Below are 26,043 nucleotides of genomic sequence, written 5' to 3' on the forward strand. Positions count from 1 at the left end.
AGTTATAACAACAGTATGACTTGAAAAGTGTCCATCCTTTGTACCCAATTTACGGATGGTTCCTAGTGTCGATGAAGTTACAGACGAATGGTATATTTAAGTAAAACGAAAAAACAACATCAACCAATTGGATCTTGGAACTATAATCCATTCTTTTTACTGACCGCAATACAAACAAAATACGTTCGAAAGAAATCAAGTTCGTTTGCGTCGGCCTGGACAACGGACAGGAGGACAAACATTTAACGTGCACGGGAGGGGACGTCCGTCGAACTTTTCCACCTGATACGAGACTTCGATCTATCTAACAAACACGCTGGTTGTTTATTTTGTTGCCCTGGGTTACCGTAGCGCACCGGTGCGTGACCGAGCAAGGGTATGACATTCGGCGAGCAGCTACCAGACATTCGATGTAGGCCATCGGTAGTGGAAGGTCTCTGTAGAATCGGATGCATTTTCTCGAGTGTACTTTAGTGACATTCTTGCCGTGAGACAGTAAACGATTTACAGGAGAGAAAGAGTTAAAAAGGTTAATAAATTGTGTTCTTCAAGGTACGTTTCTGTTTTGTAGATTATTCGATATCTTGGTTTGGTAAAGTGATGCAGTGTATCTGAAGTTATAGTGCGTTTTCGGTTGATTGCGGTTGTCGGTCTATCCCTGCGGGTACCACTAACGGGTTAAGTTATCAGTGACGTATTGATTAACCACAACTGGATAGTCAGTCCTACATTTGGGGAGCACGGTCCATATGGGGCTTGAAAACATGACGAGCATGTTGTTAAGACGTATGACGACTGTACTATGGAAGCAGACAAAATGTTACAAGAATCAAGTTAATTGAAGTTAGTATTAAAGAACAGCCAATTGTAAAGGAAAAATCCTGAATCTTTTATTTATGTGTGGGACATTCCATAATTATTATCTTGTACGAGCTTAAATGCATTAAATCATCCTAGATCAACCAAACAAAGACTGTACCAACTGAGTGTGTGAATGGCAGGACCTGCTAGCACGCTCCAAAACGAATGGAACTCTCAAAGACCGAAAATAGATTTTCTCAATCGATGTCGACCCCCAAGCGTGCTCTCCTCACTTATGAATCGCTTCTGTCGCCCAATCGGTCATACAATAGGGTCATGGTTTGCGTGACTGACCCTACCTTTGTCTGCCGTGCCGAGGGGTGCGACGAATAACAACCCCACCTCATTGTCTTAACCTGGTCGTCCTGGTCCGGTGAACTTGCAAGTGCGTTTGGTTGTCGTGTCCTCGTTCGGTAGCGAGAGTGTTGCGTGTTTGATCCCTGCCTCCCCTGCATGTACACGTTCAAATTATCATTTTTCAAGGATAAATTCTTGCATTTTATGTTTTGTCCGGAACTTCGTAACGACGACCCCTTTCGCCCGGTTCCGGTTCAATCGCTGTTTGGTTCGTCCTTTGCCTCGTTGGAGACAGGGGTGGTGTGTGGGTCCGTAATGTGTTGTCCTGTTTATAACTTTGTTTATTTCCCGCAAGTCGAGGGAAACTATTATTGATTTTCTTCAACTTTGCGGTATTGTTCGCGTTTTTCTTCACTCTTGCAGCAGCTGGTCTTGTTTGTTGACTGCTTCCCACGTTCACAGGACAGGCACAGCGACAAACAAAAGCTGCAAATGCACCCGTGAGCTGTTCGAAACCGTTGCCAGTGGGTGATTTGAAATTGATTGGCCATTACACGATCGTTTGCTTTTGTTGGGCGTGAAGTATCAGTACATTGCAGGCGTCGTACAGAGGTACTGGCTGGAAGGAACTGCACAATGTATTCTAGCACCGTTTCGGACGGTAATGGAGCATTGTTCCATTGCTCGGAACTGACGCCACGTGCACCCTATCGGAGAGAGTTTGACGAGATGGAAGCTCGCATCCGGAAGTGGTAAGTAGCAGCAATCTGGCAGCCTGTTTATGCTAATGCAACTGCATGGTAATGTAAACGAATCTACCGCCGGCAGTGAGCGACAGCGAGCAGAATTGGAACGACAGTTCGAGGAGCTAATGCGCGAACGAACCGAATGCGAAAAGGCTACGGTGCGGGCGATGAAGCAACGGCAACGCCGTCAGCAGGAGGCAGAAAGGCAGCGAGCCGAGCGGAACGAGAGCATTCTTCGAATGTTGAACAAGATCGATCAACAGGCGGCTTCGCTGGCGGCGAAAACGGATCGATTGAAGATGTTAAAGGTAGATTGGGTGAGGGATTGCTAATCAATAATCGTTTCAAAACCATCTGTTTTCCCCTTCTTGTTCAAACAGACACAGTACGAAATGTATCTGATGCGTACCTGGTCGACATCTTCTGGACCGGCATTACCGACCGCTTACGGTGTTCCGATGATAACGGCTCCTCCAGCAATGCTCACGCCACTGCCCCAAAGTCCAGCAAAATCATCAACGAAATCAGAATTTGTCCAATACCTGTCCGACCTGACTCATCAGCAAAGGGCCAGCATAAACCCAATTCCACCGCCGATGGCTTTAAGTAACTATCTTGCATCACAACAGAAACCATACGGAATGGCATCTACCTACGGAACGTCACTAGAGCGTCTATATTCTAGAGCGTATACTAGTAGTGCCCCAATTGAGAATGACTGTTTGATGGTGAATAGTGGTGCCGGAACGTCGCAAAGCACCACCGTCGGTGGTATACAGGCGAAAAAGTTCGCAATGTCCAACGAAGACTTTATTCGCTACATCGACAGTGAGGTACTGAAGGAACCAATACCGACGGTTAGCATCGTTGCACCTTCGTCCGTTGAATCGGATAAGGTAAAACAGTCTGGTGGAGCATATCTTGAAGATGCCACTATGAGTGAAGATGAACCGGTAAAGGAAGTGGCGATTAAGTTGGAAGAATTCAGCATTTTGGTAGAGCCAGACATTAGGAAGGATGTAACGGAGGAGCATCCTAAAGAGGACATCAAGGTGGTGGCAGGGATGATTGAAAGTGGTAAGAAACTTGAAGATTTGTTAAAAGACGAATTAAAAGTAATAACAGCTTTTTCTTGTGCTGTTTTTTCAGATCATCAAAATATGAAAACTCCTGAAACAATTCAACAAGAGAAAAGATCTATAGAATTACCTACATTGGTTGAATCTGTTAAGGACGATAATGAAGCTAATGGAGATATTGATTTCAATTCGGGAAACAAAACATTAGATGATAAGCCAGATGATCGTACACATAACGATCTTCAGGAGATACTTCAGGATTCTACAGCACCACCTGGTAATGACGCTGTAGTTAATGAAACTGCCAATGAAGACTATCATCAGACAATTCATCAGGAAGAGTACAATGAAACAAATTACGAAGCAGAGTTTGTACCAGCGAATACCAATGTGGATTATGACGAAACAACTCCTGCTATAGATCAATATTTTTACACTACTGAGCAAACAGAACATGAACCATACGACAATCTACAGTATGGTGCTTCAATTGAGACAATATTAAATCCTGAAGAGGCTCCTGAAATGGATCCGCAGCAGCTTCCACAACCGGTACAACAGTACGAGTCTAGGAATCAACACTGGAACACGGCGCGACAAGCATTACGATCGAAAGCACTTCCAGTGTCATCCTCCAAGCCTCCATCGCCTGAAACAGGTGTGACTGATCATGTAGCCCCTGATCTTCAGCAAGGAATGGCCACAACAGAATCTGCTGAAACATGGAGGATGGATCAAGCAGATGTTCAACCACCGTACGAAAATTCTCAGCCAAACACTGTCACACATATTGATGAACCAAATGCTGCGTATTCGGAATACGGGGGAGAACCGAGTGATGCTTACTACCAAACGGAATCTGCTGCAACTGCTGCTGTCCAAGACGGTGGGGAACTTAATCCCTCTTCCACCGATAAAGCATACATTAACGGTGCCATGGGTCAACCAGTAGAGTACCAACAAGACGATGGACAACAATCAGCTGCCTATCAGTATGGGAACAGTCAGGATCCTGTTGCTTATCAGGAAGGTCAGTATGTCGAAGGAGGAACTGCGGGCGAGTCACAGTATCAGTATCAAGAAGGGGTTGATCAAACGGGCAACGTGTATGCGACGCAGGAGCAATATCAGGATCCGAATCAGCAGTATCAGTATGATCAAAACGCACAGTACTATAGCGATCAACAAGCTTACGATGCACAGTACTACAACCAAGATCCACAGCAACAGGAACAGCAACAGCAGCAGCAGTACTATATCGATGAGTCAAACCAACAGCAGATGGATCAAAATCAAGCAGAACAGCTCAAACCGATGGACCAATTTGTTTCTCCAGAACAAAACGACCAACCATACTACCCATCTGATGGACAGTACGAACCTAACGCTAAAAATGCTGAACCAACTCAACCAAACCCTCCTGAGGGTGGTGATGTGACGGTTCCCAGCTCCCTAGAACCACCATTGGCCAATGCACAAACGGTTGAGACATCGGCCGTTATCGATGCCACGTTGCCGAAAGACAAACAGGAGAAGAAAGCTTCCGACGCTATAGTGCAACAGGCCACTCTCGAGCAAAAACCCTCCAGAAAGGAGGGAGCCGATCCGGGATCCGATGCGCCAACGATGAGCACCGTCAACGATGAGAGTGATTTTGATTTCTCCTCCCAGTGATAAGCACGCGGATCGTGTTTGCTCAGAGGTTTAGCCGCTAATTGATGATAGAAACCTATCCTGATTGTTTTGTGCAGCAAAGCCCTTCGTCTATAGAAACATGTGGGCTTTCGTTCGGAGCTCGTGCGCTCAAGTACGTCGTTTCCTTTGCACCCATGATAAAACACTTCAATCTTTAATACGCACCCTTTGGAGCACGCGCTTTCGCGGTCCAACATTTAACGGACGGTCCGCTTTATTACGGCACGCTGTTGGGGCGGGATGCGTATAGTCATGTTGTGGTTAGTGCTGTGTTCAGTGTACCTGGTGATCGTTCCGGTAGTAACGGCCAATGGCCGACTACCCAACAACACGCTGCCATTGCATTATGATCTGCACCTAGAGGCGACGGGTCTAGGGCTGCACGATTACACCTACCGGGGCAACGTGTCGATACGGATTGCCATCGTTCGTGATACGAACGAAGTGGTTCTACACAATGTCGGCAATACGTTAGAGTCGATTTGCTTACGAAGATGTCGCGATGGGGAAGCAATATCGCACCAGTTGCTAGAGAGCGAACCGGCAAGTGAACTGTTGCGCATTCGTACCGATCGAATCTTGCGCCGAGCGGATGATCAGGTGATTACGCTCACGATCGTGTTCCACAACACGCTCGGTGAGGATCGGATGGGCTTCTACCGCACGCAGTACCGTGGGGCCAAGCGCATTCCCATGGCGGTAGCTACGACACACTTTCAGCCGAGCTATGCTCGCCTAGCATTTCCGTGTTTCGATGAGCCGGGCTTTAAAACCACCTTCCAGATAACGATCGTCGCGAACGGTAGCCATTTGGTAGCTTCCAATGCACCGATCGCAACGGTTACCTGGCTGCAGGACGGTCACAAGGCGGTACGGTTTGAGCGTACTCCTCCGATGCAAACGTACCTCGTAACGTTTCTGATCGCAAACTTTACGTCCGTCCACACGGTAAGTCCTTCTGGAGTGGAGATCGGTATACTGGCCCCGCCGAAGGATGAGAAATCGCTCCAATTCAGCCTGCAGGCGGCAACGGCACTGCTCTCGAGCTTGGAAGAGTACACCGGACAAAGCTTGGGCCTGCAGAAGCTAGATCATGTTGCCATTCCACGGTTCGGCAATGCCATGGAAAACTGGGGCCTGGTCGCGTACGATGAACAGTTTCTGGTGCTTTCTGCGAAAGCTCACCGTCTGCAGCGCGCCCAAGCAGTGCTAACCATCGGACACGAAACGGCGCACCAGCTGTTTGGCAATCTGGTAGGCCCTGCGTGGTGGTCCTACCTATGGCTTAGCGAAGGTTTTGCAACCTACTTTGAGCTCCTGCTGGGAGCCGACGCATACCCGGAGCTACTGCCGCTGGAGGAATCGTTCGCCGTGCGGCACATGCATCCAGCACTGATGGCGGATGCGTACGAACAGCATCCCCTTACGGTGGAACCACTTTCGGCCAATACGCCCGAAATCGAGACACTGTTTGATACGATCACGTACAGCAAGGCGGGCTGCATTCTGAGGATGATTAACTGTTCCATCGGGGAGGAAGCGTTTCAAGCGGGCGTCCAGAACTATCTCGAACAGCACCGGAATGGTATCGTAACGCCGGAAGATCTGTACGCGAGTTTCTTCGTGCAGCAGCGGAGGGACACACCGACGGTCGAGCAAATGTTCCGCAGCTGGGTAGACAAACCAGGCTATCCGGTGGTGACGGTTGAGCGTCTGAATGGCTCTTTCGTGCGGTTTCGGCAGCAGCGTTACCACAACCAGGAAGTGACCACCCAGGATATTACCTCGCGATGGTTCATACCGATCACGTACTACACCAACAGCAGCCTGGGGCAGTATGAGTATCAGCCTGCGTTTTGGATGAAAGAAACCGACCAGGAGCTGGTGCTCCAACTGGAAATGAACACGCAGGATGTTCTGGTGGTGAATCCGCGCCAGATCGGGTTCTATCGGGTGGAGTACGACGAGCGAGGTTGGAGCAGTATCGTGGACAACCTTACCACCCTACCGTCCATCATGCAGGCAAAGCTGATCGATGACGCGTTCGTGCTGGCACGGGCCGGTCTCGTCGGGTACGAGCTCTGTTTGGAGATGCTGCAGGAGCTCGCCACAAGCCCCGACCCGGTACCCTGGTTGATTGCGATGGCGGAAGAGAACATTGGCTACCTGCAGCGGGTCCTGCAGTCGGCAGAGTTTGATCGCTTTTTGACAGGATTTGTGGGCGAAATGTTTGATCTTGCCGGGAACGTGGGTCGCACGTTGCTCCAATCCCAAGCGCTGGACGTTGCCTACGATTGGTGGTCTCGCTTAGCAGCAAGCTTTATCGAGAGCAAACGTGAATCCAGCATTCGTCCACGTGCCTGCCTACCAACGCCCGTGCAGGAGGTAGTGCAGGCATTGGTTTCGCCCGACGATCATGTACGGGAGCGTCTTTTCGTCCGATTAAAGTGTCTGCCGAAACAGTCGAACGAACCTGTGTCTGTGTTGCTGCTAGCATTGGAACGAATTCGAGCAGCGAATCTGCTTACCCCCGGCAAACTGTTTGCCGTGCTGGAGAGTTTGATTAAATCCGACCCGGGGCGGTTTCTGCCGCCCACCGTGCAGTTTCTTTCCAGCGTACCGCCGGAGGAGGCCGGCCCGGTAGCGGACCGCTTCCAGCGCTTGTTAAATCTTATCGTGCACGAGGTCACTGACCGTCGCCAGGCGGCGCAAGTTCGGAAGCTGATGGTGAAAAATTCGTCCATCCTGCCGGCGAACTTCCTGCCGCACGCCAGCACCGTGATGACGTCAACTATCAGCTGGCGCATGAAGCAGGTGCCGAAGTTAAGGGAGTTTGTGCACGATTCCCATATGGCCAGCATTTACGAGCGGGAAGGGCACCAATAGGGCCAGATTTTATGTAGGGTAAGTTGGAGGGGTTGGAGGGGAAGGTATGGGTGGGCAGGTGAATTAATGAAGTGTGTTTTGTGCTCCTAAAATGGGAATGCTGTGGATAGGGCGCGCTGTAGGGCGTACGTGAAATGGGGGAATAGTTTTGTAACACAAACGCGGAAATTATTTGTATAAAGCTAAGCGAGTTTAGTAAAGTTTAGGTTTGTTTTGTTTTCTATTTAATAAAATGGATTTAAAAAATGTAATTAAATGAGTTGAACTAATCTGAAAAAAATTGCACATTTTGTTTCTTTATCTAAAAAATGTGATTCATTCTGCGAAAGATTTGTCTCATCCTGAGCAGTTATACAATTCCGGTGTCCACTGTGTGTGTGTGGTTTTATTTTTGTCCGGCGCCTTTCGCACCTCCAATTCCGATGGCTAATTTATGTGTACCGTTTCGATTAGCCCGGTGTGTCGCCGTGGGTCGACCACGGATCCTTATCCTTTCGCACCATTATCGCAAGCAGCAATACAAAACAAAACAAAAAATCACACCTCATAGGTCACACACCACCATCGACGGCTGACCCCGCGTGGGAGTATGGTTTGGTGCCACGTGCATCAAAAAAAGGGGAAGCAACAGCAACCCGCCACCCAACCCCTCTTCTTAACGATCTGCGCACGGCGAATGATGATCATTACATTAGTCAATAGCAATGGTACACGGACCGGTGGTCTCACCTAGGTATGGAAGTGTTTTCGTCGTCATCGGATGTTATTTTCCAGGAAGTGAGATGATGCATCGACCAGGATCACGGGGGGTGGACTGGCAGAAATGGTGGTCGGACCACGGGGCAGGAAGGATCGGGATTGCAGTATAAAATCGGTACGCCCTACCAGTGGACATTCTCATTCGCTGGTGAACCGTAGCCCGTGCCGTGTGCCAGTGCCCAGAAACGTGTGGTTGCGCATTCAAGTGTTCGCGGTTTAGTGTCGGCGTACAGGCGTGTAACAATATAGTTGTGTGTGTGTGTGAGAGAGAAAGATGACCGTGGTAGGGCGTGCTCGTTAAGAGTGGTCGCGGTCGGTGGTGAACGTTCCGGAATTTCCGTTGGCGCGTTAAGAAGCGTTCGGGCAAGCAGTGCGGACCAAGCTGGCAGGGGCACGGTGCGCCAAAATGTGGCTACCGTTGGCGCTGTGCGTGCTGTTGGAGTTTGCCGACATTGTCAGTGCATCGGGGGCTGGACGATGCGCTCGAGGTCACGTTCAGCGAGCGCACCCGGGCCGACTGGGAGAAGGTGTGGCACCAGGAGAGTCATTCGCGCTGCCGGGAGAAACTGATACGCCATCTGTACTGGGCCTGCGAGAAGGACATTTATCGGATTTCGAGACGCAGCGGCGATGGCAACGGTAACGCCGGGATGGTGGAAAAGCGTACGAGCATGGTGGACGAGGGCCAGCTCGTGCCGTACCCGTGGGCAATTGATCGCGAGGTGGCGTACGCGTTTCTGCGTACCCGGCGCACTGGGAAGCGCCGATCGGGCGGGTCAATTACGGCGGAGTGCTGCACGCGCACCGGCTGCACCTGGGAGGAGTACGCCGAGTACTGTCCGTCGAACAAACGCTTGAACCAGTACCGGCGAAGGAAGTAATAGGCGGTACTGGTGGGCCAAAGCGAATGTATCCGTGGTGATGGTGAGGTCTCTGCCGGTCGTGGATTGGTGACGGAAGGCATGGGATGCAGGTGGAGGTAGAACGGGAAGATTTCTCGGTATTCTTGATCATCGTACGCAGCAGCATCGGTTGTATATTGCAGCACATTTTTTGTTTGTATTTGTAATGTGAAATAAAGGAATCCGCACTATACAAACAGAAGAAAAATTGTGTTATTATTTAAATGTAGGATTTCGGCGTGGGTAAAGGTAAGCATTACCATACGGCAGGGTGGAAGTGGAAGTCGTCAGATTATTCATCGTACAGTGAATATTTCAGTCATTGGTTTTATTATTCAAATCAAATGATGATTTAAAATTTTCTTTTATCTTATCTTCACGTTATTTAGTCTTTTTCTTTTCTGTGCTCATTTCACCCCCGTTGGTAGTGAGGAAAGACACTTGGTAAGACACCCAGAAGTATAACACACCCACCGCACAGTACACACTGATGAGTAGCAGCGGCAGGAAGGGTAACCGTTCCCGCAGCCCTATCGCATCGTGCACAATATTTTCGTACACACAAAGCACGGGAAATCCGGCCAGGTACAGGAACTCCACCGTGCGAAAGAATGTTGCACGATGAATGAGCTTTAGCAGCAAAACACTGACCGCAGTGTACAGCGCGTGCAGACAAATCTTTACCAGCGTAAGTTCCGGCTTAAACAGCAGCGGAAAGAGCGAATAATGGGCGACGATGCCGAGAAAGACGGCCCACCGGGCATCGTGCTGGTTGGCGATGGCAAGCAGGGTCAGTGGAATCAGCACCATCAGGATGGCTTTCTCGTGCACATGCCAGCCGAAAAGGAATGAGGTACAGCCGCACAGCACGATTGCCCGGACGAAAGAGCGGCCGAGTGACACGCTCGAGGTGGAGGGTTTTAGTGTGCAAAGCTTGAGCAGGACGGGAACCATTGCCAGCCCGGTCAGGGCAAACGTTACGCTAGGAGTTATGGACGGCAGTACGGTATGGTCGAACGTTTGCACCAGTCCACCGGTGCTGGATGCTTTGGTCACTTTTCCTAGTGCCACCGCCAGTGCCTTATCGGCGGTATTATACAACGCCCAAAAGTTCGGTGCCCAGTAGGCATGCGTGAGGCCACGCTTGAAGGGAAACAGTCGGGAAAGGACCTGCGGCAGGACCGAGAAAGAAAGGGGTGGGTGGTAAAGTAATAAATTCATATTAGTACCGCGGAGCAATTAATGACCATCAATCGAAAGCCAGTCGCCTTACCTGTGGAATGTGCTCGTAGAATGGACCGAACGATAGTAAACACACGCCCAGCACGATGGTGGCCAGTTTGATTAGTTTTACCGCCGCCCGGCCGACGGTAAAATCGCGCAAGCAATAAAATCGTAGCAAATAAACAACATAAACAGGGGCGACGTACATGAAGATATGCTTCAGGTTCAGCAGCACCGCAAACAGCAGGGCCGACTGCAGGGGTCGGTTTTCCATTAGTGCACCGATGCTGAGAAGCAGCACGCCGAACAGGAATCCATTGTACTGAAAGTGGATGTGGTCCACCATCAGCAGGCCGGCGTTACCGAGCAGCAGCGCGCCACCGATGAGCAGGGAGCGGGTCGGATTGACACTGCCGGCGCTTAGTGCCCGCAGGCAACGGCGCACACCGAGCGCGTAGATCACGTCGGTCACGATGACCGAGAAGCGCTGGAAAACGATCGTCTGCTCGGAAGCGTAGTTGAGATTCTTCACGTCCAGCATCCGCGGGTCGAACGATTTGGCCACCTGTGACAGTAGCCACTCGAAGTAGGCAAAGAAGGGCGGATAGTCCAGCGTCCATTCGCTCGTTTTCTCGTAGTACCATCGCGACAGCGGCAAACTGTGCGTGATTGCCAGCCAGTTCCGGTGTACCTCAAAGTCGGTGGACCGGCTGTAGGGGTTGACGATTGAAGAGATGTTTTGAGATGCCTGTGTGCAGTTGCACGCGTAGAAATGGATTAAAAATACTTACTAGGCTGGGATGAACAGCAGCTTTACGCCCGAAACGAGTAAAAATATGTGCCAAAACATGGCACTGGGTGGTCGGGATGGGGCAAACGATAACGAAATAGGCAATGAGGACAGTTTTTGAACTTAATTTGTAATCATCACCACCGGTTTCGTAGCAATTGCCAACACCTCACAAACAACAACAAAAGGTAAACAGTGCCAGCTGTCAAACGTTCCGTCAGCTCAGTGAAAAAGACTATGAACAGATGTTCGTTGGATGGGACTGTTTTTATTTTAAGAAAATTAATAAAAGAAAGGATTTTGAGGTCCATTGGAAGATGAGAAATGAAAAAACGCATTACCCCAGAGAATCGTACTTTATATAAAAATACAATCTATGCGTTTTAAGATTCTATTTCAGTAATATTTGCTACGAAAGGTTAGAAACGCTTGAAACGCTTAATACGTTTGAAAGGGGAGCGTTGGACTATGGTTCCGTATGTAGTGAAGATGACCTACGTACGTTCATTTATTCTAAAATAAATGATTACAATAGGCTGACAACCAATGGGATTAAAAATGAGACACATTGTTAAAAAACGGTAAAACAGTAAAAGAAAAAAATCTAGACATTGTTGAACAATTTTATTTTATGATTTTATTAATGGACTTAACACTCGGATACGATACGCCGATATAATTAATTGTTTTGTTCGAAGGAATTGTAGTTAGGTCAATGATTCTCATCTATCCTCTCTCTCGCTTGTTGGTCTGCTCACGATAGAGAACGTCGACGTGACATGGAACGGTAAACAATCATTCTCCTGGATGCTCGGTCCCTAGCTGCAGCATCTCATCCATGTAGACACCCGATCTCCGCCAGGTCTCGCTTCACCTGATCCAGCCATCGAGTTAACTGTGCTCCCCTGCACCTTTTGCCGAACTGGGGATTGCTGTCGAACACCTTCTTGGTGGGGCATGAGTCGGCCATCCTCATGACATACCCCAGCCATCGTATCCTGTCAGCCTTCGCCACCGTCAGGATGTTCGGTTGGTCGTAAAGCTCTCCAAGCTCGTGGTTCATCCTTATCCTCCACGCTCCATGCTCGAACACACCGCCAAAGATGGTCCGGAGGATGCGTCGCTCAAACACTCCCAGAGCGTTTGCATCCTCCGCTCGGATGATCCAGGACTCGTGTCCGTAGAGGACCACTGGGCGAATCAATGTTCGATATATGTCACATTTCGTGCGGGCTCGAAGTTTTCTGGATCTCAGCAGTCGGTGACGCTCAAAGTATGCACAATTCCCCTACACAATGTGTCTCCGGATTTCGCTGCTGATGTCTTTGTCCGAAGTAACGACCGTCCCGAGATAGCAGAACTCCTTTACTACCTCGAAATTGTCGCCGTCAACTAATACACTGCTTTCCAGAAGGTCTGAGCTTCCAGCGAGCAGGTACTTCATCTTCGTCGTATTGATTCTCAGTTCAATTCTTGCAGCTTCGCGTTTGAGTCGGGTACGCCACAAATGCCTTCGCTGTTGTCCTGCCGATGGTGAGCTCATCTATACGAAGTAGTTAATACAACGGTAGACGGTCCATTGGATTTACCTTCTGGACCTACCTCCTAAGTCTTACGTTTAACAATCACGAGATTGGCACAAATGAAAGATTTTGCTGACCAATATTGGCGAAAGTTTAGGCATAAAAACATGTGAAAAAATAGGAATCCATTTTTGTTATTATTTAACTAAAGTACCGTTAAACTAGATCGTGGATTTCCTGGATGCAGTTATATGCCTTTGGCTATGCAATAATACACACCACAGCTGATGATAAGCATACTTTATTACTGACTATTTGGCCACTTGGCGAGAAAATGCACTATTCAATAGCTTTGGTTTCAAAATGCAGTAAACATACGCAGTTACACAACGTCTCACTTTCCGTCCAATGTTGAAGGTCCGGGTGGCGGTGGAGATGCACTCGGAAAGGCCCACGGCATTGGGCGCACGTGACGCATTCAACATTCGCATCTTATCGGCAACCGAGCCATATATTTCCCGTCCGCCGAGGGTATCCACGTTCCGGGCGGACACGCTCATTATTGTACAGCCAGTAGTAGTTCCCTTTGAAGAAGTACGTCTTGCCTGCGCCGGAGACCCGTCGAAGGTCGCACATCAAATGTCCATCGGTGGCGGAGCGAACCGAGCGCACGATACGACGCGAATGTCAAGGTTAGGGTGTAAGGAAATAATGGTACACGATTAGAAAAATGGTCACCCAGCGGGGCCGTGCTTCGTTTCCTGCTTCTTCACGCACGCAGTTCCGCCATTCACGAGAGCCATGTCGTGTCGTGTGCGTTTCTTCTGTTTCTGCTTCTTGGCACGCTTCAAACTTACCGCTAGCAACAGCCGTGGCGGCATCAATATTGTTCGGAATGCCAAACCAACGGTCCATGGAGGACGGGTAGCCTTCGTCCATTTCGCCGGCCGTGTCGTTGTACCGCCAGAAACGATCGCCCGCAAACAGGTACGTCTTGTTGTTTTTCGCTGCAACGCAAAAAAAGAAGAAATCCAGCAATGGAAGTATGAATGAAAGTAACCACTAGCTAGCAATGGCACAGTATACTCACGCCACACCAGTGCCGCATCGATGCGTCGCAGCTCTTCCGGCAGCCCGAAGTCTGTCAGGGGCCGCACTTCCGGGTGCAGGAAGTTGAGCGCATCAAACACCCAGTAGAAGCGGCCGGAAAACAGTACGATCGCATTATCATCGAGCCGCTCGTACACGGCATCGATGTGGCTGACGGTTTTGGGAAACCCGCGAAACACCTGCCAGATGCGCACCGGGTACCCGGTCTTGATGCGGTACTTTTCCGTCAGCCGCCACAAGTACGCACCCTTGAAGATGAAGATCTCGCCCCGGAGCAGCCCGATCGCGTCGAAACTGCCGCTGCAGATATCTGGCACCGGCACATAGGAGGGAATGGCAGCCGGTACCAGATCCTCCGGTGGCGTTGTGACACTGGTCGGTGGCGGCGATTGCGCATGGTGCCGGCTGATGTGATCGTCCACCGTTTCGTAGTCACCGACGAACGTGATCGGGATGTCGTACACTTCCGTCGTGGAGGAGAGGGCCGGCGTACTGGTAGGGAGTGGCTCCGGTTCCGGGTAGTGCGGTTCGCTGTCCAAATCGGGCAGCCGTGGGACGGCCGGCGTCACGGTACCGTACTCGTCCACGGTTGTGCTCACTTCGGTAGTGTACATCCAATCCGGTTCGTCCGTGATGTGAGGATTTTGAACTGCATTGCGCGAAAGAAAGAGTGGTAAGAAGTAGCATGATTGAAGATGCAGACGAAAGGAACGATCCTCGCAACGGAACGGATACTATACTGTACAGCTGGTACATCGCCAAGATGTCATCGTAATCGAGCGTGCCCTGGGCGATGCCCTTGTAGTACGGGAACATCAGCGACGAGTAGACGGGCGAATGGGCCAGCCCGAGCGAATGGCCGAGCTCGTGTATCGCGACCGAGTAAAAGTCCACCCCCTCGCTCAGGTGCGTCGAGTTTTCCTTCCAATTTTCGTCCTCATCGAAGTGGACATCTCCACCGTACGCGTTCATTTCGTACGGATAGAAGGCGTGGGCCAGCACGTTCCCCGGACCGTCGAACGGGTAGCTGCGCGCAAAAAAAACCCCAGGAACCATGTATTAATCGATCAAACTCCGCCATCCGCCTGCCCGGAGTCGTGCGGTGTGCATCACGCTACTCACTTGTCCCCGTGGTGGCCACTGCCGAACCCGACGATGATGTCCGCCGACGGGTCGTACACGCGGACGAACCGTAGCTTGCTGTACTTGCTCCACTCGCCGAACGCTTTGGCCATAAACTTGGCCACCGCGTCCTCGCCAACCTTGCTGGACCAGTTCGCGATGCTTAACGGTTGCGAGACGAGAGAAAGGTTGTTCAGTACAAGGGGAGGAAGAGAAGGTAGGCAATTGGGTGGGGGGTGGTGGTTTCGAAAGGTAGACCTCCTACTGCGCTGGCCTGGTGGCGCGTGATCATTAAGCGCGATGGAACACCGGCGGACAAAACCCCGCCATCAGCCAGCGCTGCCAAGAATTTAGCAACGGGAATGTCTCTGTGATCTCTCTCTCTCTCTGGTTGTCCCGCTTAATGGCGCGTAATCAGCGTCACGATCGGGATAGTATACAATCCGTCTTTCGTCGCAACACCCGGTGGAATGCCGATGTGGAAGAACTGCCTAACGATTGCTTCCCCGTGGACTCTCTCTCCCTTTCTCTCGTGCAAATCCAACCCTCACCTGCTGCCGAAATCGATGAAAATGCTAATGTCTAAAATGGCACCTGTCTGAATGGGTGATGTGATCGTCCCCATCCACGTTCCCGGAATCATAAAACCTCCTGCCCCCTCTCTCCCAATGATGGTGCACGCATGATCGTTTTCAATTAAAGTGAAAGTTTTCCGTTTTCCTTTTTCAGCACGTTGGGGTGTGTGTATGTGTGTTTTTTTTTTGGAGTTTGCCACAACGAGCTGTTGTGTCTCGTTTGTGCAGCACGCTGCAGACAGGCCCGCTGGTGCGGTGGTGTGGTTCCCCTAACGCGAGATAATGAATGGCCGTACCAATTAAACGAAAATGGCTATCGAGGGCGAAAGCTAATGGCCGATCACTGTGAATATGGTGGTATGAACAACTGGGTGTGTGTGTGTGTGTTTTTTGTCGATTTCAGTTAAAGCTGTACCTTTGCATCGACTGTATTGCGATTACGTTTGTTAGCAGAAAATGATGATTCGATTTAACTCGAAATCATAGGTGAATGCGTTCGGCAAGGTTGTTTTCAGAAAGAACTACCATCACAGAAATGTGTTAATTTGCTGTTGGCGTACGTGAAGAGGCGTTAATTTGAACGATGCTCTATCTCACTGTCCACTTAAGGGTTAACGGCGGGATCAACCTCCTTTCCCGTTTGACCGATCATCGATCATAGATTATCGTATGGATAGTTCGATCCAACAATCGGCTCCATCGCTACGGGATGGTAATGGCGAACGAAGAAGGAAATAATCGAAAAATCGACCTCGCGCCTTAAAAGGCTACCAGGCCCGCTTGGGCTTTGCAATGAAGCACGGGGGAGAGGTTGTATGTTTTGAGGAATTAGAAAAAAAAAAACAAAATACAGCCAACCCACAAGGAGGTTAAGATAGGGCGTTGTTTCTTCCGCTTATCCGTCTGTAAGGGAAAGGCGCCTTCTTTGGCGTGTGTTTGGTGTGCGTTTCGGAATACCTTAGCAGAGAGACCTTTAAGCTCTAAGTCCAGACCTAATCAGCCTGCTGGCTACTTACAAGTATGTTATGCGCCGTTTCCGCCAGCTCTCCGAACCGATCACGTACCGCCGGTGGCGTAATGATTGATCGTGCTGCATCACGTCGACCACGCCGCATCGGGGCGCTGACATTAGCTGCATTGGACGGGATTGACCCGTTCGCGAACAGGTGCCACGCCACAGAAGGAAGTAGAGAGTCGGGTAAAAACAACGCGGGGCGGGTCATGCGTGAAAGAGAAGGGATTATTTCCGGACTTTTGATTTGGGTGGGCAAACAATAAAGATCAGAATGTTTTGCTTGTATAGCAAGTGTGCTACACAGTTACTTTAACTACGAGTCATACGAAAAACAAACCTTAAAAACTGTCTTGTTTAACGAAATTTTCAGTAAAAATTGTATCTAATTTTTGATAGTTGCTAATGCTTTGTGAGATCAATAATGCATATGCACACTATTAACACACATAGCACATTGTCGGTTTTCCTTACCTCGATCGTTCTTCGATCTAGAACGCCCGTCTGTGGCAATGCGCCAAATTTCTGCACATGCTTAATGGCATCGATAATTGCTTCCCCGCTGTACAGCGCTTCCGCCTGTGTAGGACCCTTTTCCAGATAGCCAAACCGTCGCATAAAATCAATCTACGAAATAATGAAGCACAAACCAGGTATTTTCCGGTCACAATCGTTCAGTTTCGTTCCACTACACACCATTTCTTTCGTCGGCACTGCGGGAGCACCGTGCATCAATCGAAGACTGATCAAACACAGGAAGCACAAGCCAAACAAATGCAACGGATATCGAGCCATGGTGGAAGTGTAACTGTTTCCTTGAACTGAACCTCTTCACAGAACGCGGTGGCAACACACTCCACGGAAATACTTTCACAGAACGTTAGAAATGGGGCCGACCCAGTGTGCACTGCCCGATCGATGCTGTTGGCATCAGCAACATAATTAGACTGTCGGATTCGAATGCTGCTGGATGCTAATTATTGTCACGATCATGTCGCGATCTTTGCCGACCCATTTCACTGCTCGATGTCGTTCTCATTCCTACACATTTACCGCCCCGGAGGCTGAGGGCTGAGAATCTCGAGACGACATGCAGGCAACCATGACATGCATCGGCTCGTACGCTCGCATCGTTCTCATGTCTCTCTCCGTAATCAGTAAGCCAGTGTTAGCGAAAGGGAGCGACACTGGAAGCGTTCTGGGGTTATGTGGTATCGCCAATACTACCAGCGTCAGGCTTCGGGCTGAACGAGCGACGCGTCAAATCCAATTAGCGACCGACCAATTATTGCTGTACGGCACGATCGTACCGAAGAGTTTGGCATAAGCAAATAAAGAAATGAATGATTAATGCTGATGACTCCTCTTTCTGGGACATCTTCTCTCCCGACTCACCCCGTGGGGTCATAGGGCAAAAGGACACGCGGGAGGTCTCGTACTATTTTCATTGTCTCTCCCGCGGTGACAGTTGCAACGCGGTGACAGTCTTCTGCAAATGTTGCAATTGTCAGTGCGTTCGTTTTGTTTATTTCTTTCTTTTACTTGGTTCATGAATTCTAGCATGCATTCTCCAAATTATTATACATGTGCTGGTGTTTGAAAATAAATTGAGATGGAACGTTAATTGATTGATTGTACAATAAAATCTTATAGCAATAGCACAAATGAGTAAACCATAACAGAATGACGTTTAATCAATTGAGACTTCCTTTTTTTATTTTTTTGTACTTATTCCAATAACTCCAAACTTATCGTTTGGTTCTATGTTACGGCAAAGATCATTCCATTCACTCTGAAAAAAGGCTAAATAAACGTTATGCGAATTTACAATGTGTGTGTTTCGTGTGAACATTTATTGACCTTTTCAATAACGCTTTAGCTCGCTATTTTGTGTTTTAAAGTTCTTTTAATTGAAAGTTCGCACTTTGCTGTGGCAATTTAGCGCAATCTATATCAACTTTGAAGTCTCCAGATCAAAGAATAATTTCATGCAAGAGGGAAATCAGTTCACCATAAGGGATCGATAAAGCGTATAGATGAGGTACAATAATTGTTAACAGCATTAAAACAGCATGAATAAAAAAAAAACATATTGTGGATCATTCGAAAGGGTCAATAGGTTCATCAAACCCGTTGACTGATATTGTAAATGTACTAAATGGCATAAGCATTCATTTCATGCTGATTAGAATAAATAAAATAAAATGACTGCACGTGCTGATGGGGCGTGCTGATGAGTAGGCAATGTGTTTCATGTTGAATTAAAATAATTGTTTACACTTTCTGAGGTGATTGATGTTTTTTAATGGTTAAGTATAGCCTCGTCCATTGATTTATACTGCGTGACACCTGTACAGCTTCAGCCAGAGTGCAATAGTTGAACGCTTTATAGTTGGCATGCGTTTTATTTGAACGCTCTATTATTGATTGACTGTTCAATAAAACAGCATGAAAAATTGGGTTTTTGAAAAAAAATCATAAAAAGTATGCAGAAAAACCGGGTCATGAATTGCAGAATTCAATCAACTATATCAGCTTAATTTCCTAGAAGAGGACTTAGAATGGTAAAAATAAATTGGAATGAAGTAGACGAGTATGGATGAAAATATCATTGGAAGGGTTCATTGATTGCGTTACAATGAAACATATTGTTAATCATAATAATTGATTTTTTAAGATCTCCTAGAAATATGACATAAAAGTGTAACAGCGAAACAAAATTCCGAAAATATTATTATCTAAAGTTGCTCAAAACAGATGTAAAAATAACACTGTAAATTTCATGAGGAATACTTGGTACTAACATAATTAAGCTAAAAGTACTAGTTTTACAAAGAAAAACAAACAATGGTAATAGAGTCTAATTGAGTTTGTGTCACTCCGTTCATTGCGGTACATTTTTCCGTAATTGAGATGACCCTAGCAGATACGGTTGTAAATCAAGGCACAGTCAATAAGGCTAGACAATGGGTAGAAATGCAGAAAAAGATGCAATGACAATAACTCACTTTACTTTTCCATTTTTGGCATAATTTGCTACAGATAAGTGCTACTGTCTGTTTCCTTTCTTTTTCCTCCTACAGTTGCAAATCCCATCCGTTCATCACTTCGATCATTTGGAGATTTGTGGTGTTTGCAGCACCAAAGTTTTCCAAAAGTTAATTGTAGCCCTCTTTCAGCCAACCTGCACATAAATATTGAACACAAAACTTCTCACGAAAATGGTAGAGAAGCGGAATGTGTTAAGATTTTCTCACCACTGCTAACCGTGTGCTTTCATTGATGGAAACGTTGAAAGCATTAACGATGGGTTTGGACGACAAGCGACACCGCATTATGCAAAGGCCAGTCACCTTGGGAAGGTATCTGCTCTTCTACTGTCTGCTACTGAAAGTGTTTGATTTTCCACGCTTTCAGTTTCATCATCTGAGTAAAATGTTGCTTGGGAGCCACGTTAACCTCGACACAGGAAATTTCGTGTTTGGGGTTATGTTTAACAAAAGAAAATGGAAAAAGCGTAGAATAAAACATGCCTTATTTTGTTATCGTGGTGCGTACTGCGCGAGCTTTAGGCGTAATACATTTTATGTTTATTTCTACCCGACGCCTTTAGCTATCTTCGGTGCGATGTTAAGTACTTGCCGTGAGAACATCAACCACCTAACGGTTGAGTAATGTATGCTACATTATCAACGCTGCTTTTAGTTTTTCCCCCTTTTTGATGACTCTTTGATGACGGCTTATTCGGTGGGAATTTCAACCACCTTTCTGTCAGGTCGACATCGAGGTAATTTAATTACACAGACAATTCTTGACACCTTCCAAATCCAACAGTTTTGGATGTGTGAAACACAGTGACCGAAACAGTTCCGCGGGTTATTTCCTCTTCTTAGCTAGAGGGTTGGATGACATAGTCCGCAATCAATGTAAACAGATATCGTTTCGTCAATCGTATCACAAACTCTCAAACGAGTCGTCAGTAGGAAGTTTTTCAAAGGCGTTCTACTATCCTTCTACCTGTTGGATGATATGGAAGCGTCTCAGCTGCAGCCATTTTCAATCAACGTTGCCAGCCCCAAATGTACTATCAGTGCGAGTCTCAGCAGTGGTTAGGAATTGGTTGGTTACACACTATGGTGGTCTTTTTCATGAAAACATGCTGAGCATCGAATAAATGAGTCTGTCAAGTGCCAATAAATGAATTAAATTTAGTTCTTGAAGGTTCGGTTTTTGAATTCATTGCGTGCCAAATGATTTAAATTTAAAATAACATTTTGGAAATAATAAAGCTTTTATTTTTTTATTTTTTGTAGATTCACATTATTACGGCTTCGGCCGTATTTTCATGAAAGCTTTTATTGTTTAATAGAATTTAGATATTAATTTGACAATGTTGCCAAAAGGACTATTTTCTAACCCATTTTGTATGCAAATAAGCCAATAGCAATACGGCAGAGCTTTTCATTCAATAGGAATAAAAATATATAGGAACAATTAAATTGAAATGATATGTACCACTTAATTTAATTTAAGTTAGTTGCTCAATTCTACTAAGCTTCTATAAATATTTAGAAATTGTTTGAGTATCATCCTTAATAACGATGCCAACTCCAACTGCAACGTATTTTTTCGATCTATTTTCCTTTCCCTACTTGTATGTATTCAACCATGGCATACCATTAAGCCGGCCTTTTTGGCAGAATTTGGCAAGAGGGTGAGTTGTTCGATTTCGACACACCACATCGGGGCGGAATCCGAAATACAGTTGAAAACTTTTCTCATTGCTCCCGTGGGATGATTCCGTATTTTGCATTTCTTTTCTTTTCCCGCCCGAACAGGATCACACCGAAGACGCGGAACTGTGCTGATTTCGTGGCATTCCTAAAGTGCCGATAGAAACTGCTCACCCATCTCGGTTGTTTAGGAGTCCCACATTACATCCTTCCCCTTGCTGGGAAGGGTGAGGGACATAGAAAGTAGAACGTTAGAGTCGAATCCGCGGTTCGAACTTCCCTCACCGGCTTACTTCGGCAGGGCCGCATTTGCATTCCATTTTCGGGTGTCGTCAGTGCAAACTTTAGCTCATTCTAGCTTATTCACAAACAGTCAAATAGACAGCCGCACTGGGAAAACCATCACTGAAGGGCGATTGAGCACCAGCAGCATTGGAAAAATAACTGCCTGTTTGGGGTTGTTTTGATGAGGGTTTTTTTTTCATTTGGCTTTGGCTGGTATGCCAGCAAAAAGCACTTTATTTCCGGAACCCGCTTACGTCAGCCTAAGATGTCAAGCGCATTACGCTGGCAAACTTTGGCGGGGATTGTCAGCGTTGGAACTCACTTTGCACAAGGCGGCTATCACACGTGACGCGATTCGGGAATGTCAGGGTACGTGTTCGATTGTTTAAAGTTTCCTTCTAAAAGGATCCTTTATCACTCACTTTGCACACTCTATGTGCGATCTTTTGCGCGACGGAACGCTTGACATTTACCTTTGGGAACCAACTTTGGAAGCATTTAAATGTCATACTTTAATGTTAACTATAACCCAATGTCCTATTGACCAGCGAAAAGAGGGAGTATAAATGTCGGGTCAAAACACTGCACTGTACTTTAACTGATAGTCAGAACACCAGGTCGAGTTAGTTTTAAAGAAAATAAAATACAATTTATTGCTTAGCGCGTATATTTCAATAGAGGAAAAAGTTTAATTTCGCCGAAGAGACTTGCCATATAAAGATAGCCATTTCACAAACTGTTCTAGGTGTTGTTGCATTTGATTCAATAGAGATTGGCTTCATTTACACGAAACAACGTTTCGTAAATACTTTGTTCTTACCATTCTGTGATTTGCGGGTGACTTAATTTATATCCTAAGAAATGACTTTAAATGGATTTTATGCAAATACGAAATTCAAAAAGTTTTTTTTTTTCTGCGGAACTTGTCTGCCCTTTCGTTGAACAATTATTCCGTTCGTTGCTGGGAAATTTTAAAGGCACAATACCAGTAAAATGTCACAGTACGGCCTACGAAGCAGGATGATCATGTTTGGAACATTTTGATATCTTCAGACTTATCTACTAAGCTCACCTATCCTATACTACGGTGTTTGTATGATATAGTGGTGCGTACTGCGCGAGGTTAGGCTTATCATATCGTTTCAGGGAACATAATGTGAAATTGTATAAATATTTAGTATTATATTTCAATCTTACTGATAATCATTTGCACTATAGTTTTGTAACTGATTATAGATTTATTTTTATTTACTATCTATTTACTTTTAGCACGTCAAAATACTCTCAAAGTTCAACTCGGAGAAATACTTTAGTTCATCTAACGGAGTTCTTGCGATTTGATAGGAGGCGTGCCTATAACTGAACATCAGATTTGGCTCAGTTTAACATTCTGTTTTACACACGGCGATGACCAACTAGATACACCCACCCCAGAACGATTATACATAAATGAACCTACGACCAGCGTTTTATTTTTCAGCCACAATCCCCGAAATCAAGCGAGTGAAACAACAAAACCGGCTGCCAGGAAGCGTAACAGCTCGCCACCACTCATCATCCTTTGCTAATAATCCCCCAATGATAAGCTCTCGTAACGTGGCGCAAATCTATATGGCGCTACCCCTGCCAGTGGTCCCCGGCAGCGTCGTAGAGTAATCAACATTTCTTGGAATTCCACCACCACCGGCACAGGGAAAGATTATCGCCATTCGCACATTATACCCCCGAGCGTGAAGGATCGGATCGAAATGAGACCAGCACTAGCAGGAGCTTAATTTCAGTCAGAACATAGGTCTTAGAAGGAACAAACAAGCAGTTAGCAGTCAGCCCTTCTTCAGCCTGCGCTGCTGTCGCTATCGACAGTTTTGCGAACCGACAATCAAAGGCTTAGCCATCGATTAATGGCGGCTGACAGGGATGGGGGTGGCAACCGAAAGGTAGTCAAAATGTGTGGCCGGTGTAAGGTTTCGTTTGTCGATCAAGCGACCGCCAAGGGTTGGGGTAATTAGTAGTGGGAAGTGAAATCGAGGGTCGCTAAACTGTGCGTTCGAGAACATCCGTGCTTGGGGAGATGCCACACCGACACAGAATACATTATTTGGAGCGCGTGTTTTTCGCCTCAAACTCCAATGCTTAAACAGCTACAAAAGAGATAGCTTTTTTTGTGAACTCTGGTAGTAAGACTTTCGTCTGGAGCATGTGAATAGGAAAGGATTTATTTTGAAAACGTACAGAATGTTGCTGCCACCGCCACCATCATGTCGAAGGTCGGGAAGCCATTTAAATGAGGTTCTAAGAACGCCTTCTCGCAGAGTGCTGCAGGAAAACTCTCCAAACGCACCGTTTGTGCGCGTACGTCAAAATGTTAAGATGAATTACCTTTTAATTCGCCGTGTAACATGCCATGATGATGCCGCGTGTGGAGCACACGGTCAGCCCTTCCCGCAGGTTGGGGGAGTGCGGTGGAACCCCTGAAGCTGCTGATTATTCCATTGGCTTATGTCTAGCGGTAGACCACATTCTGCCCGGTCATTATGGGTACCCGGGGTTGATGCTTTTGATGATGGTGCGTCGGTTGTTGCTTGCTGCTGTTGCTGCTGCTGCCGCCTGCTCATCATTAATCTGTGCCAGTGTTGGAGGACTAGTGGCTGGCAGTGGGGATTTTATATACGGAGCAGAGGAGCTCTTTTTTATTTTGCCCCGAGGATGAGACTGGAATGGCAGGATGATGTGCAGCAAACTTTAATCGGGTGAGAGATTACCCTATCGTAATCGAATCATGCTTAAAGCAGTTCGAGGTGAACAAAAGCTCTCTCGGTGATGCTGTGCAGATGGTCTAATACAAAGTCTATCTAATATGCTAGGATGTCCCTGGATAGTTTAGTGGTGACTAGCTTTTATGTATTTTTAAACTAGATGTATTAGTTACTTAATAGTTAACAGAATAACTTGAGCTTTATGCACTGAAAACATTGAAGCTTTTGAAATAAATTGGATTTTTTTTGTGAATGTACAATCAATGGGGCCTTAACAACCTTCCATCCGAAGCTAGGGTTAGTTTGTGTTTGTATAGAAGGTTTAAATGTGGTTATTAAATAGCCTCTTAATCGTCTTAATCGTCGAAATAGCCTCTTCTTTTTCTTTGATCTAGTGCAGCACAGGTCCTTGTGAACGGGAAGTCTTATTGTCATTTAATTTTGTTCTTGGTAGAATATGCAATTGTGCACTTGGGAGGACGCTTGATTAGGCATATACAATGTTTAATGTCATTTTGATTAAATCTATACAATATAACATGCATTACAATTAAAGAAGATAACTGTGAAAAAACCCTGCACAAATAGGTTGCAAATTAATGTTCTTTTGTCCAAGGTACACCATCATTACAAACATTTTTCGCTGTCGCCAACCCTCCCCAAACTGTATCATCTGGCAAGATTCGAACATCCACCAATTGACATCATTCTACCACCGCATGATAGTGGCAGCTGTTCAACGAGAATAATTATGTACAACTCTTCCTTATCGGAATTTGAGAGAAAGCGTTCCGCACTGCACACAACACTGCCCCAACGCTTGGATGTCACCTGCAACATGCCCTTCAATCATACCATCATCATTATAGTGGTCACGAATGCTTTCAGCACGGTGGAACGAACCATCAATTTGTGCATTTTTGTTTTGTTTTATACAACTTCCTGAAAAGCATTACACGATCGGTGTGCCAAACCGCCGAACCGGTTCGGTGCGGAAAATAAATTAAGCATAATTAATATTTTTACAAACCCTCCCAGAATGGCCGTTTTAAGGGCGCGTGAGCATTTGGTGGCCTGGTTTGCCGCTCCCTTTTGCAGATACAGTTCTTGCTCGCGAACACATCACTGGGAACAACCAACGCGGCGCGTTCGAAAACAGCTTTTCTGGAACGCATCGTATCAGCCCTTCTCGCGCGAACGCATGCACGGATGATAATCATACGCGCGCATTCCAACACTCGAGGCTTTCCTGCAGCCATGAACGCTTTCGAAAGCGTCCGACAGCACAATGGTACCACGGCATTGTGCACCGTGCCCTCTGATGCACCGAACGCACCGAACTTACCAGAAAAGCCGCCGAAAAATCATCCAACGGTGGCTGAATCGTTTGCTGCGCCCTTCGTCTTCCTTAGTATGTGTGCGCCCAGTAATTACCAGACGCTTGTACGGCTCCCGAGGGCAAACACTTCATAGCGGGTTGGAGTGCTTGGAAGCGTTCTGCAGCATGTGATAGCCGCTTCGCATCCACTTTGTTCTCAGTTTAGCGAGTTCTGGTCATTTGGCGTGGCAACGATAATGACCTCCACACATATACACATCCCATGGACGCACCACGGGCGTGCAAGAAAGGTTCCCGATCGTTGGTGCATCGAAAGTGGCTCGAGGGCGCTTCCGCAAATCGGCTGGGC

The 26,043-nt window shown here is 47.0% G+C and overlaps 5 protein-coding genes across 6 annotated transcripts; 3 read left to right on the top strand and 2 right to left on the bottom strand.

Annotated features, from left to right (window-relative positions):
- The first annotated feature begins 274 nt into the window (after window positions 1-274).
- LOC120898826 (TPR-containing protein DDB_G0280363) lies at window positions 275-4,680 on the top strand. 2 transcript variants are annotated; one of them, XM_040305211.1, is made up of 5 exons: window positions 275-552; window positions 1,582-1,910; window positions 1,987-2,212; window positions 2,285-2,981; window positions 3,054-4,680. In XM_040305211.1, exons 2-5 carry the CDS (start codon window positions 1,795-1,797, stop codon window positions 4,655-4,657), a joined length of 2,643 nt encoding a protein of 880 aa, XP_040161145.1. In that variant the 5' UTR covers window positions 275-552; window positions 1,582-1,794; the 3' UTR covers window positions 4,658-4,680. The 2 variants fall into 2 exon arrangements, with proteins under 2 accessions (XP_040161145.1, XP_040161146.1); XM_040305212.1 differs by lacking the exon at window positions 275-552 and having other exon boundaries at window positions 1,504-1,910.
- A 142-nt stretch (window positions 4,681-4,822) lies between these two features.
- Window positions 4,823-7,815, top strand: LOC120898825 (glutamyl aminopeptidase-like). Its single transcript, XM_040305210.1, has one exon. The coding sequence runs from the start codon at window positions 4,919-4,921 to the stop codon at window positions 7,562-7,564; it is 2,646 nt and encodes an 881-aa protein (XP_040161144.1). The 5' UTR covers window positions 4,823-4,918; the 3' UTR covers window positions 7,565-7,815.
- Window positions 7,816-8,238: 423 nt separating this feature from the next.
- Window positions 8,239-9,427, top strand: LOC120898829 (probable insulin-like peptide 7). Its single transcript, XM_040305214.1, is given in 2 exon segments — window positions 8,239-8,788; window positions 8,790-9,427. Coding segments are annotated over 2 exon segments (474 nt in total). The 5' UTR covers window positions 8,239-8,729; the 3' UTR covers window positions 9,205-9,427.
- Window positions 9,428-9,527: 100 nt separating this feature from the next.
- Window positions 9,528-11,426, bottom strand: LOC120898828 (probable dolichyl pyrophosphate Glc1Man9GlcNAc2 alpha-1,3-glucosyltransferase). The gene is made up of 3 exons (XM_040305213.1): window positions 11,241-11,426; window positions 10,499-11,159; window positions 9,528-10,395 (listed from the first exon to the last, which is right to left on the bottom strand). The coding sequence occupies exons 1-3, from the start codon at window positions 11,297-11,299 to the stop codon at window positions 9,607-9,609; spliced, it is 1,509 nt and encodes a 502-aa protein (XP_040161147.1). The 5' UTR covers window positions 11,300-11,426; the 3' UTR covers window positions 9,528-9,606.
- A 1,621-nt stretch (window positions 11,427-13,047) lies between these two features.
- LOC120897595 (matrix metalloproteinase-2-like) lies at window positions 13,048-17,685 on the bottom strand. The gene is made up of 8 exons (XM_040302586.1): window positions 17,278-17,685; window positions 17,056-17,208; window positions 16,586-16,701; window positions 14,995-15,156; window positions 14,613-14,899; window positions 13,853-14,521; window positions 13,620-13,769; window positions 13,048-13,367 (listed from the first exon to the last, which is right to left on the bottom strand). Exons 1-8 carry the CDS (start codon window positions 17,374-17,376, stop codon window positions 13,255-13,257), a joined length of 1,749 nt encoding a protein of 582 aa, XP_040158520.1. The 5' UTR covers window positions 17,377-17,685; the 3' UTR covers window positions 13,048-13,254.
- Between the last annotated feature and the right edge of the window lie 8,358 nt (window positions 17,686-26,043).

Source organism: Anopheles arabiensis, chromosome 2, assembly GCF_016920715.1.
Source record: "Anopheles arabiensis isolate DONGOLA chromosome 2, AaraD3, whole genome shotgun sequence".
NCBI lineage: Eukaryota > Metazoa > Arthropoda > Insecta > Diptera > Culicidae > Anopheles > Anopheles arabiensis.

Bases quoted from the DNA above. Each gene is read 5' to 3' on its own strand.
- LOC120898825 (XM_040305210.1), top strand. From the start codon at position 4,919: ATGCGTATAGTCATGTTGTGGTTAGTGCTGTGTTCAGTGTACCTGGTG.
- LOC120898826 (XM_040305211.1), top strand. From the start codon at position 1,795: ATGTATTCTAGCACCGTTTCGGACGGTAATGGAGCATTGTTCCATTGC. The intron at 2,213-2,284 runs GTAGATTGGGTG...TTGTTCAAACAG, and splicing joins ATCGATTGAAGATGTTAAAG to ACACAGTACGAAATGTATCT. The intron at 2,982-3,053 runs GTAAGAAACTTG...CTGTTTTTTCAG, and splicing joins GGCAGGGATGATTGAAAGTG to ATCATCAAAATATGAAAACT.
- LOC120898828 (XM_040305213.1), bottom strand. From the start codon at position 11,299: ATGTTTTGGCACATATTTTTACTCGTTTCGGGCGTAAAGCTGCTGTTC. The intron at 11,160-11,240 runs GTAAGTATTTTT...CAACCCCTACAG, and splicing joins CTGCTGTTCATCCCAGCCTA to CCGGTCCACCGACTTTGAGG. The intron at 10,396-10,498 runs GTAAGGCGACTG...GTCCTGCCGCAG, and splicing joins TCTACGAGCACATTCCACAG to GTCCTTTCCCGACTGTTTCC.
- LOC120897595 (XM_040302586.1), bottom strand. From the start codon at position 17,376: ATGGCTCGATATCCGTTGCATTTGTTTGGCTTGTGCTTCCTGTGTTTG. The intron at 17,209-17,277 runs GTGTGTAGTGGA...ATTATTTCGTAG, and splicing joins CAGTGCCGACGAAAGAAATG to ATTGATTTTATGCGACGGTT. The intron at 14,522-14,612 runs GTATAGTATCCG...CGCGCAATGCAG, and splicing joins GGCGATGTACCAGCTGTACA to TTCAAAATCCTCACATCACG.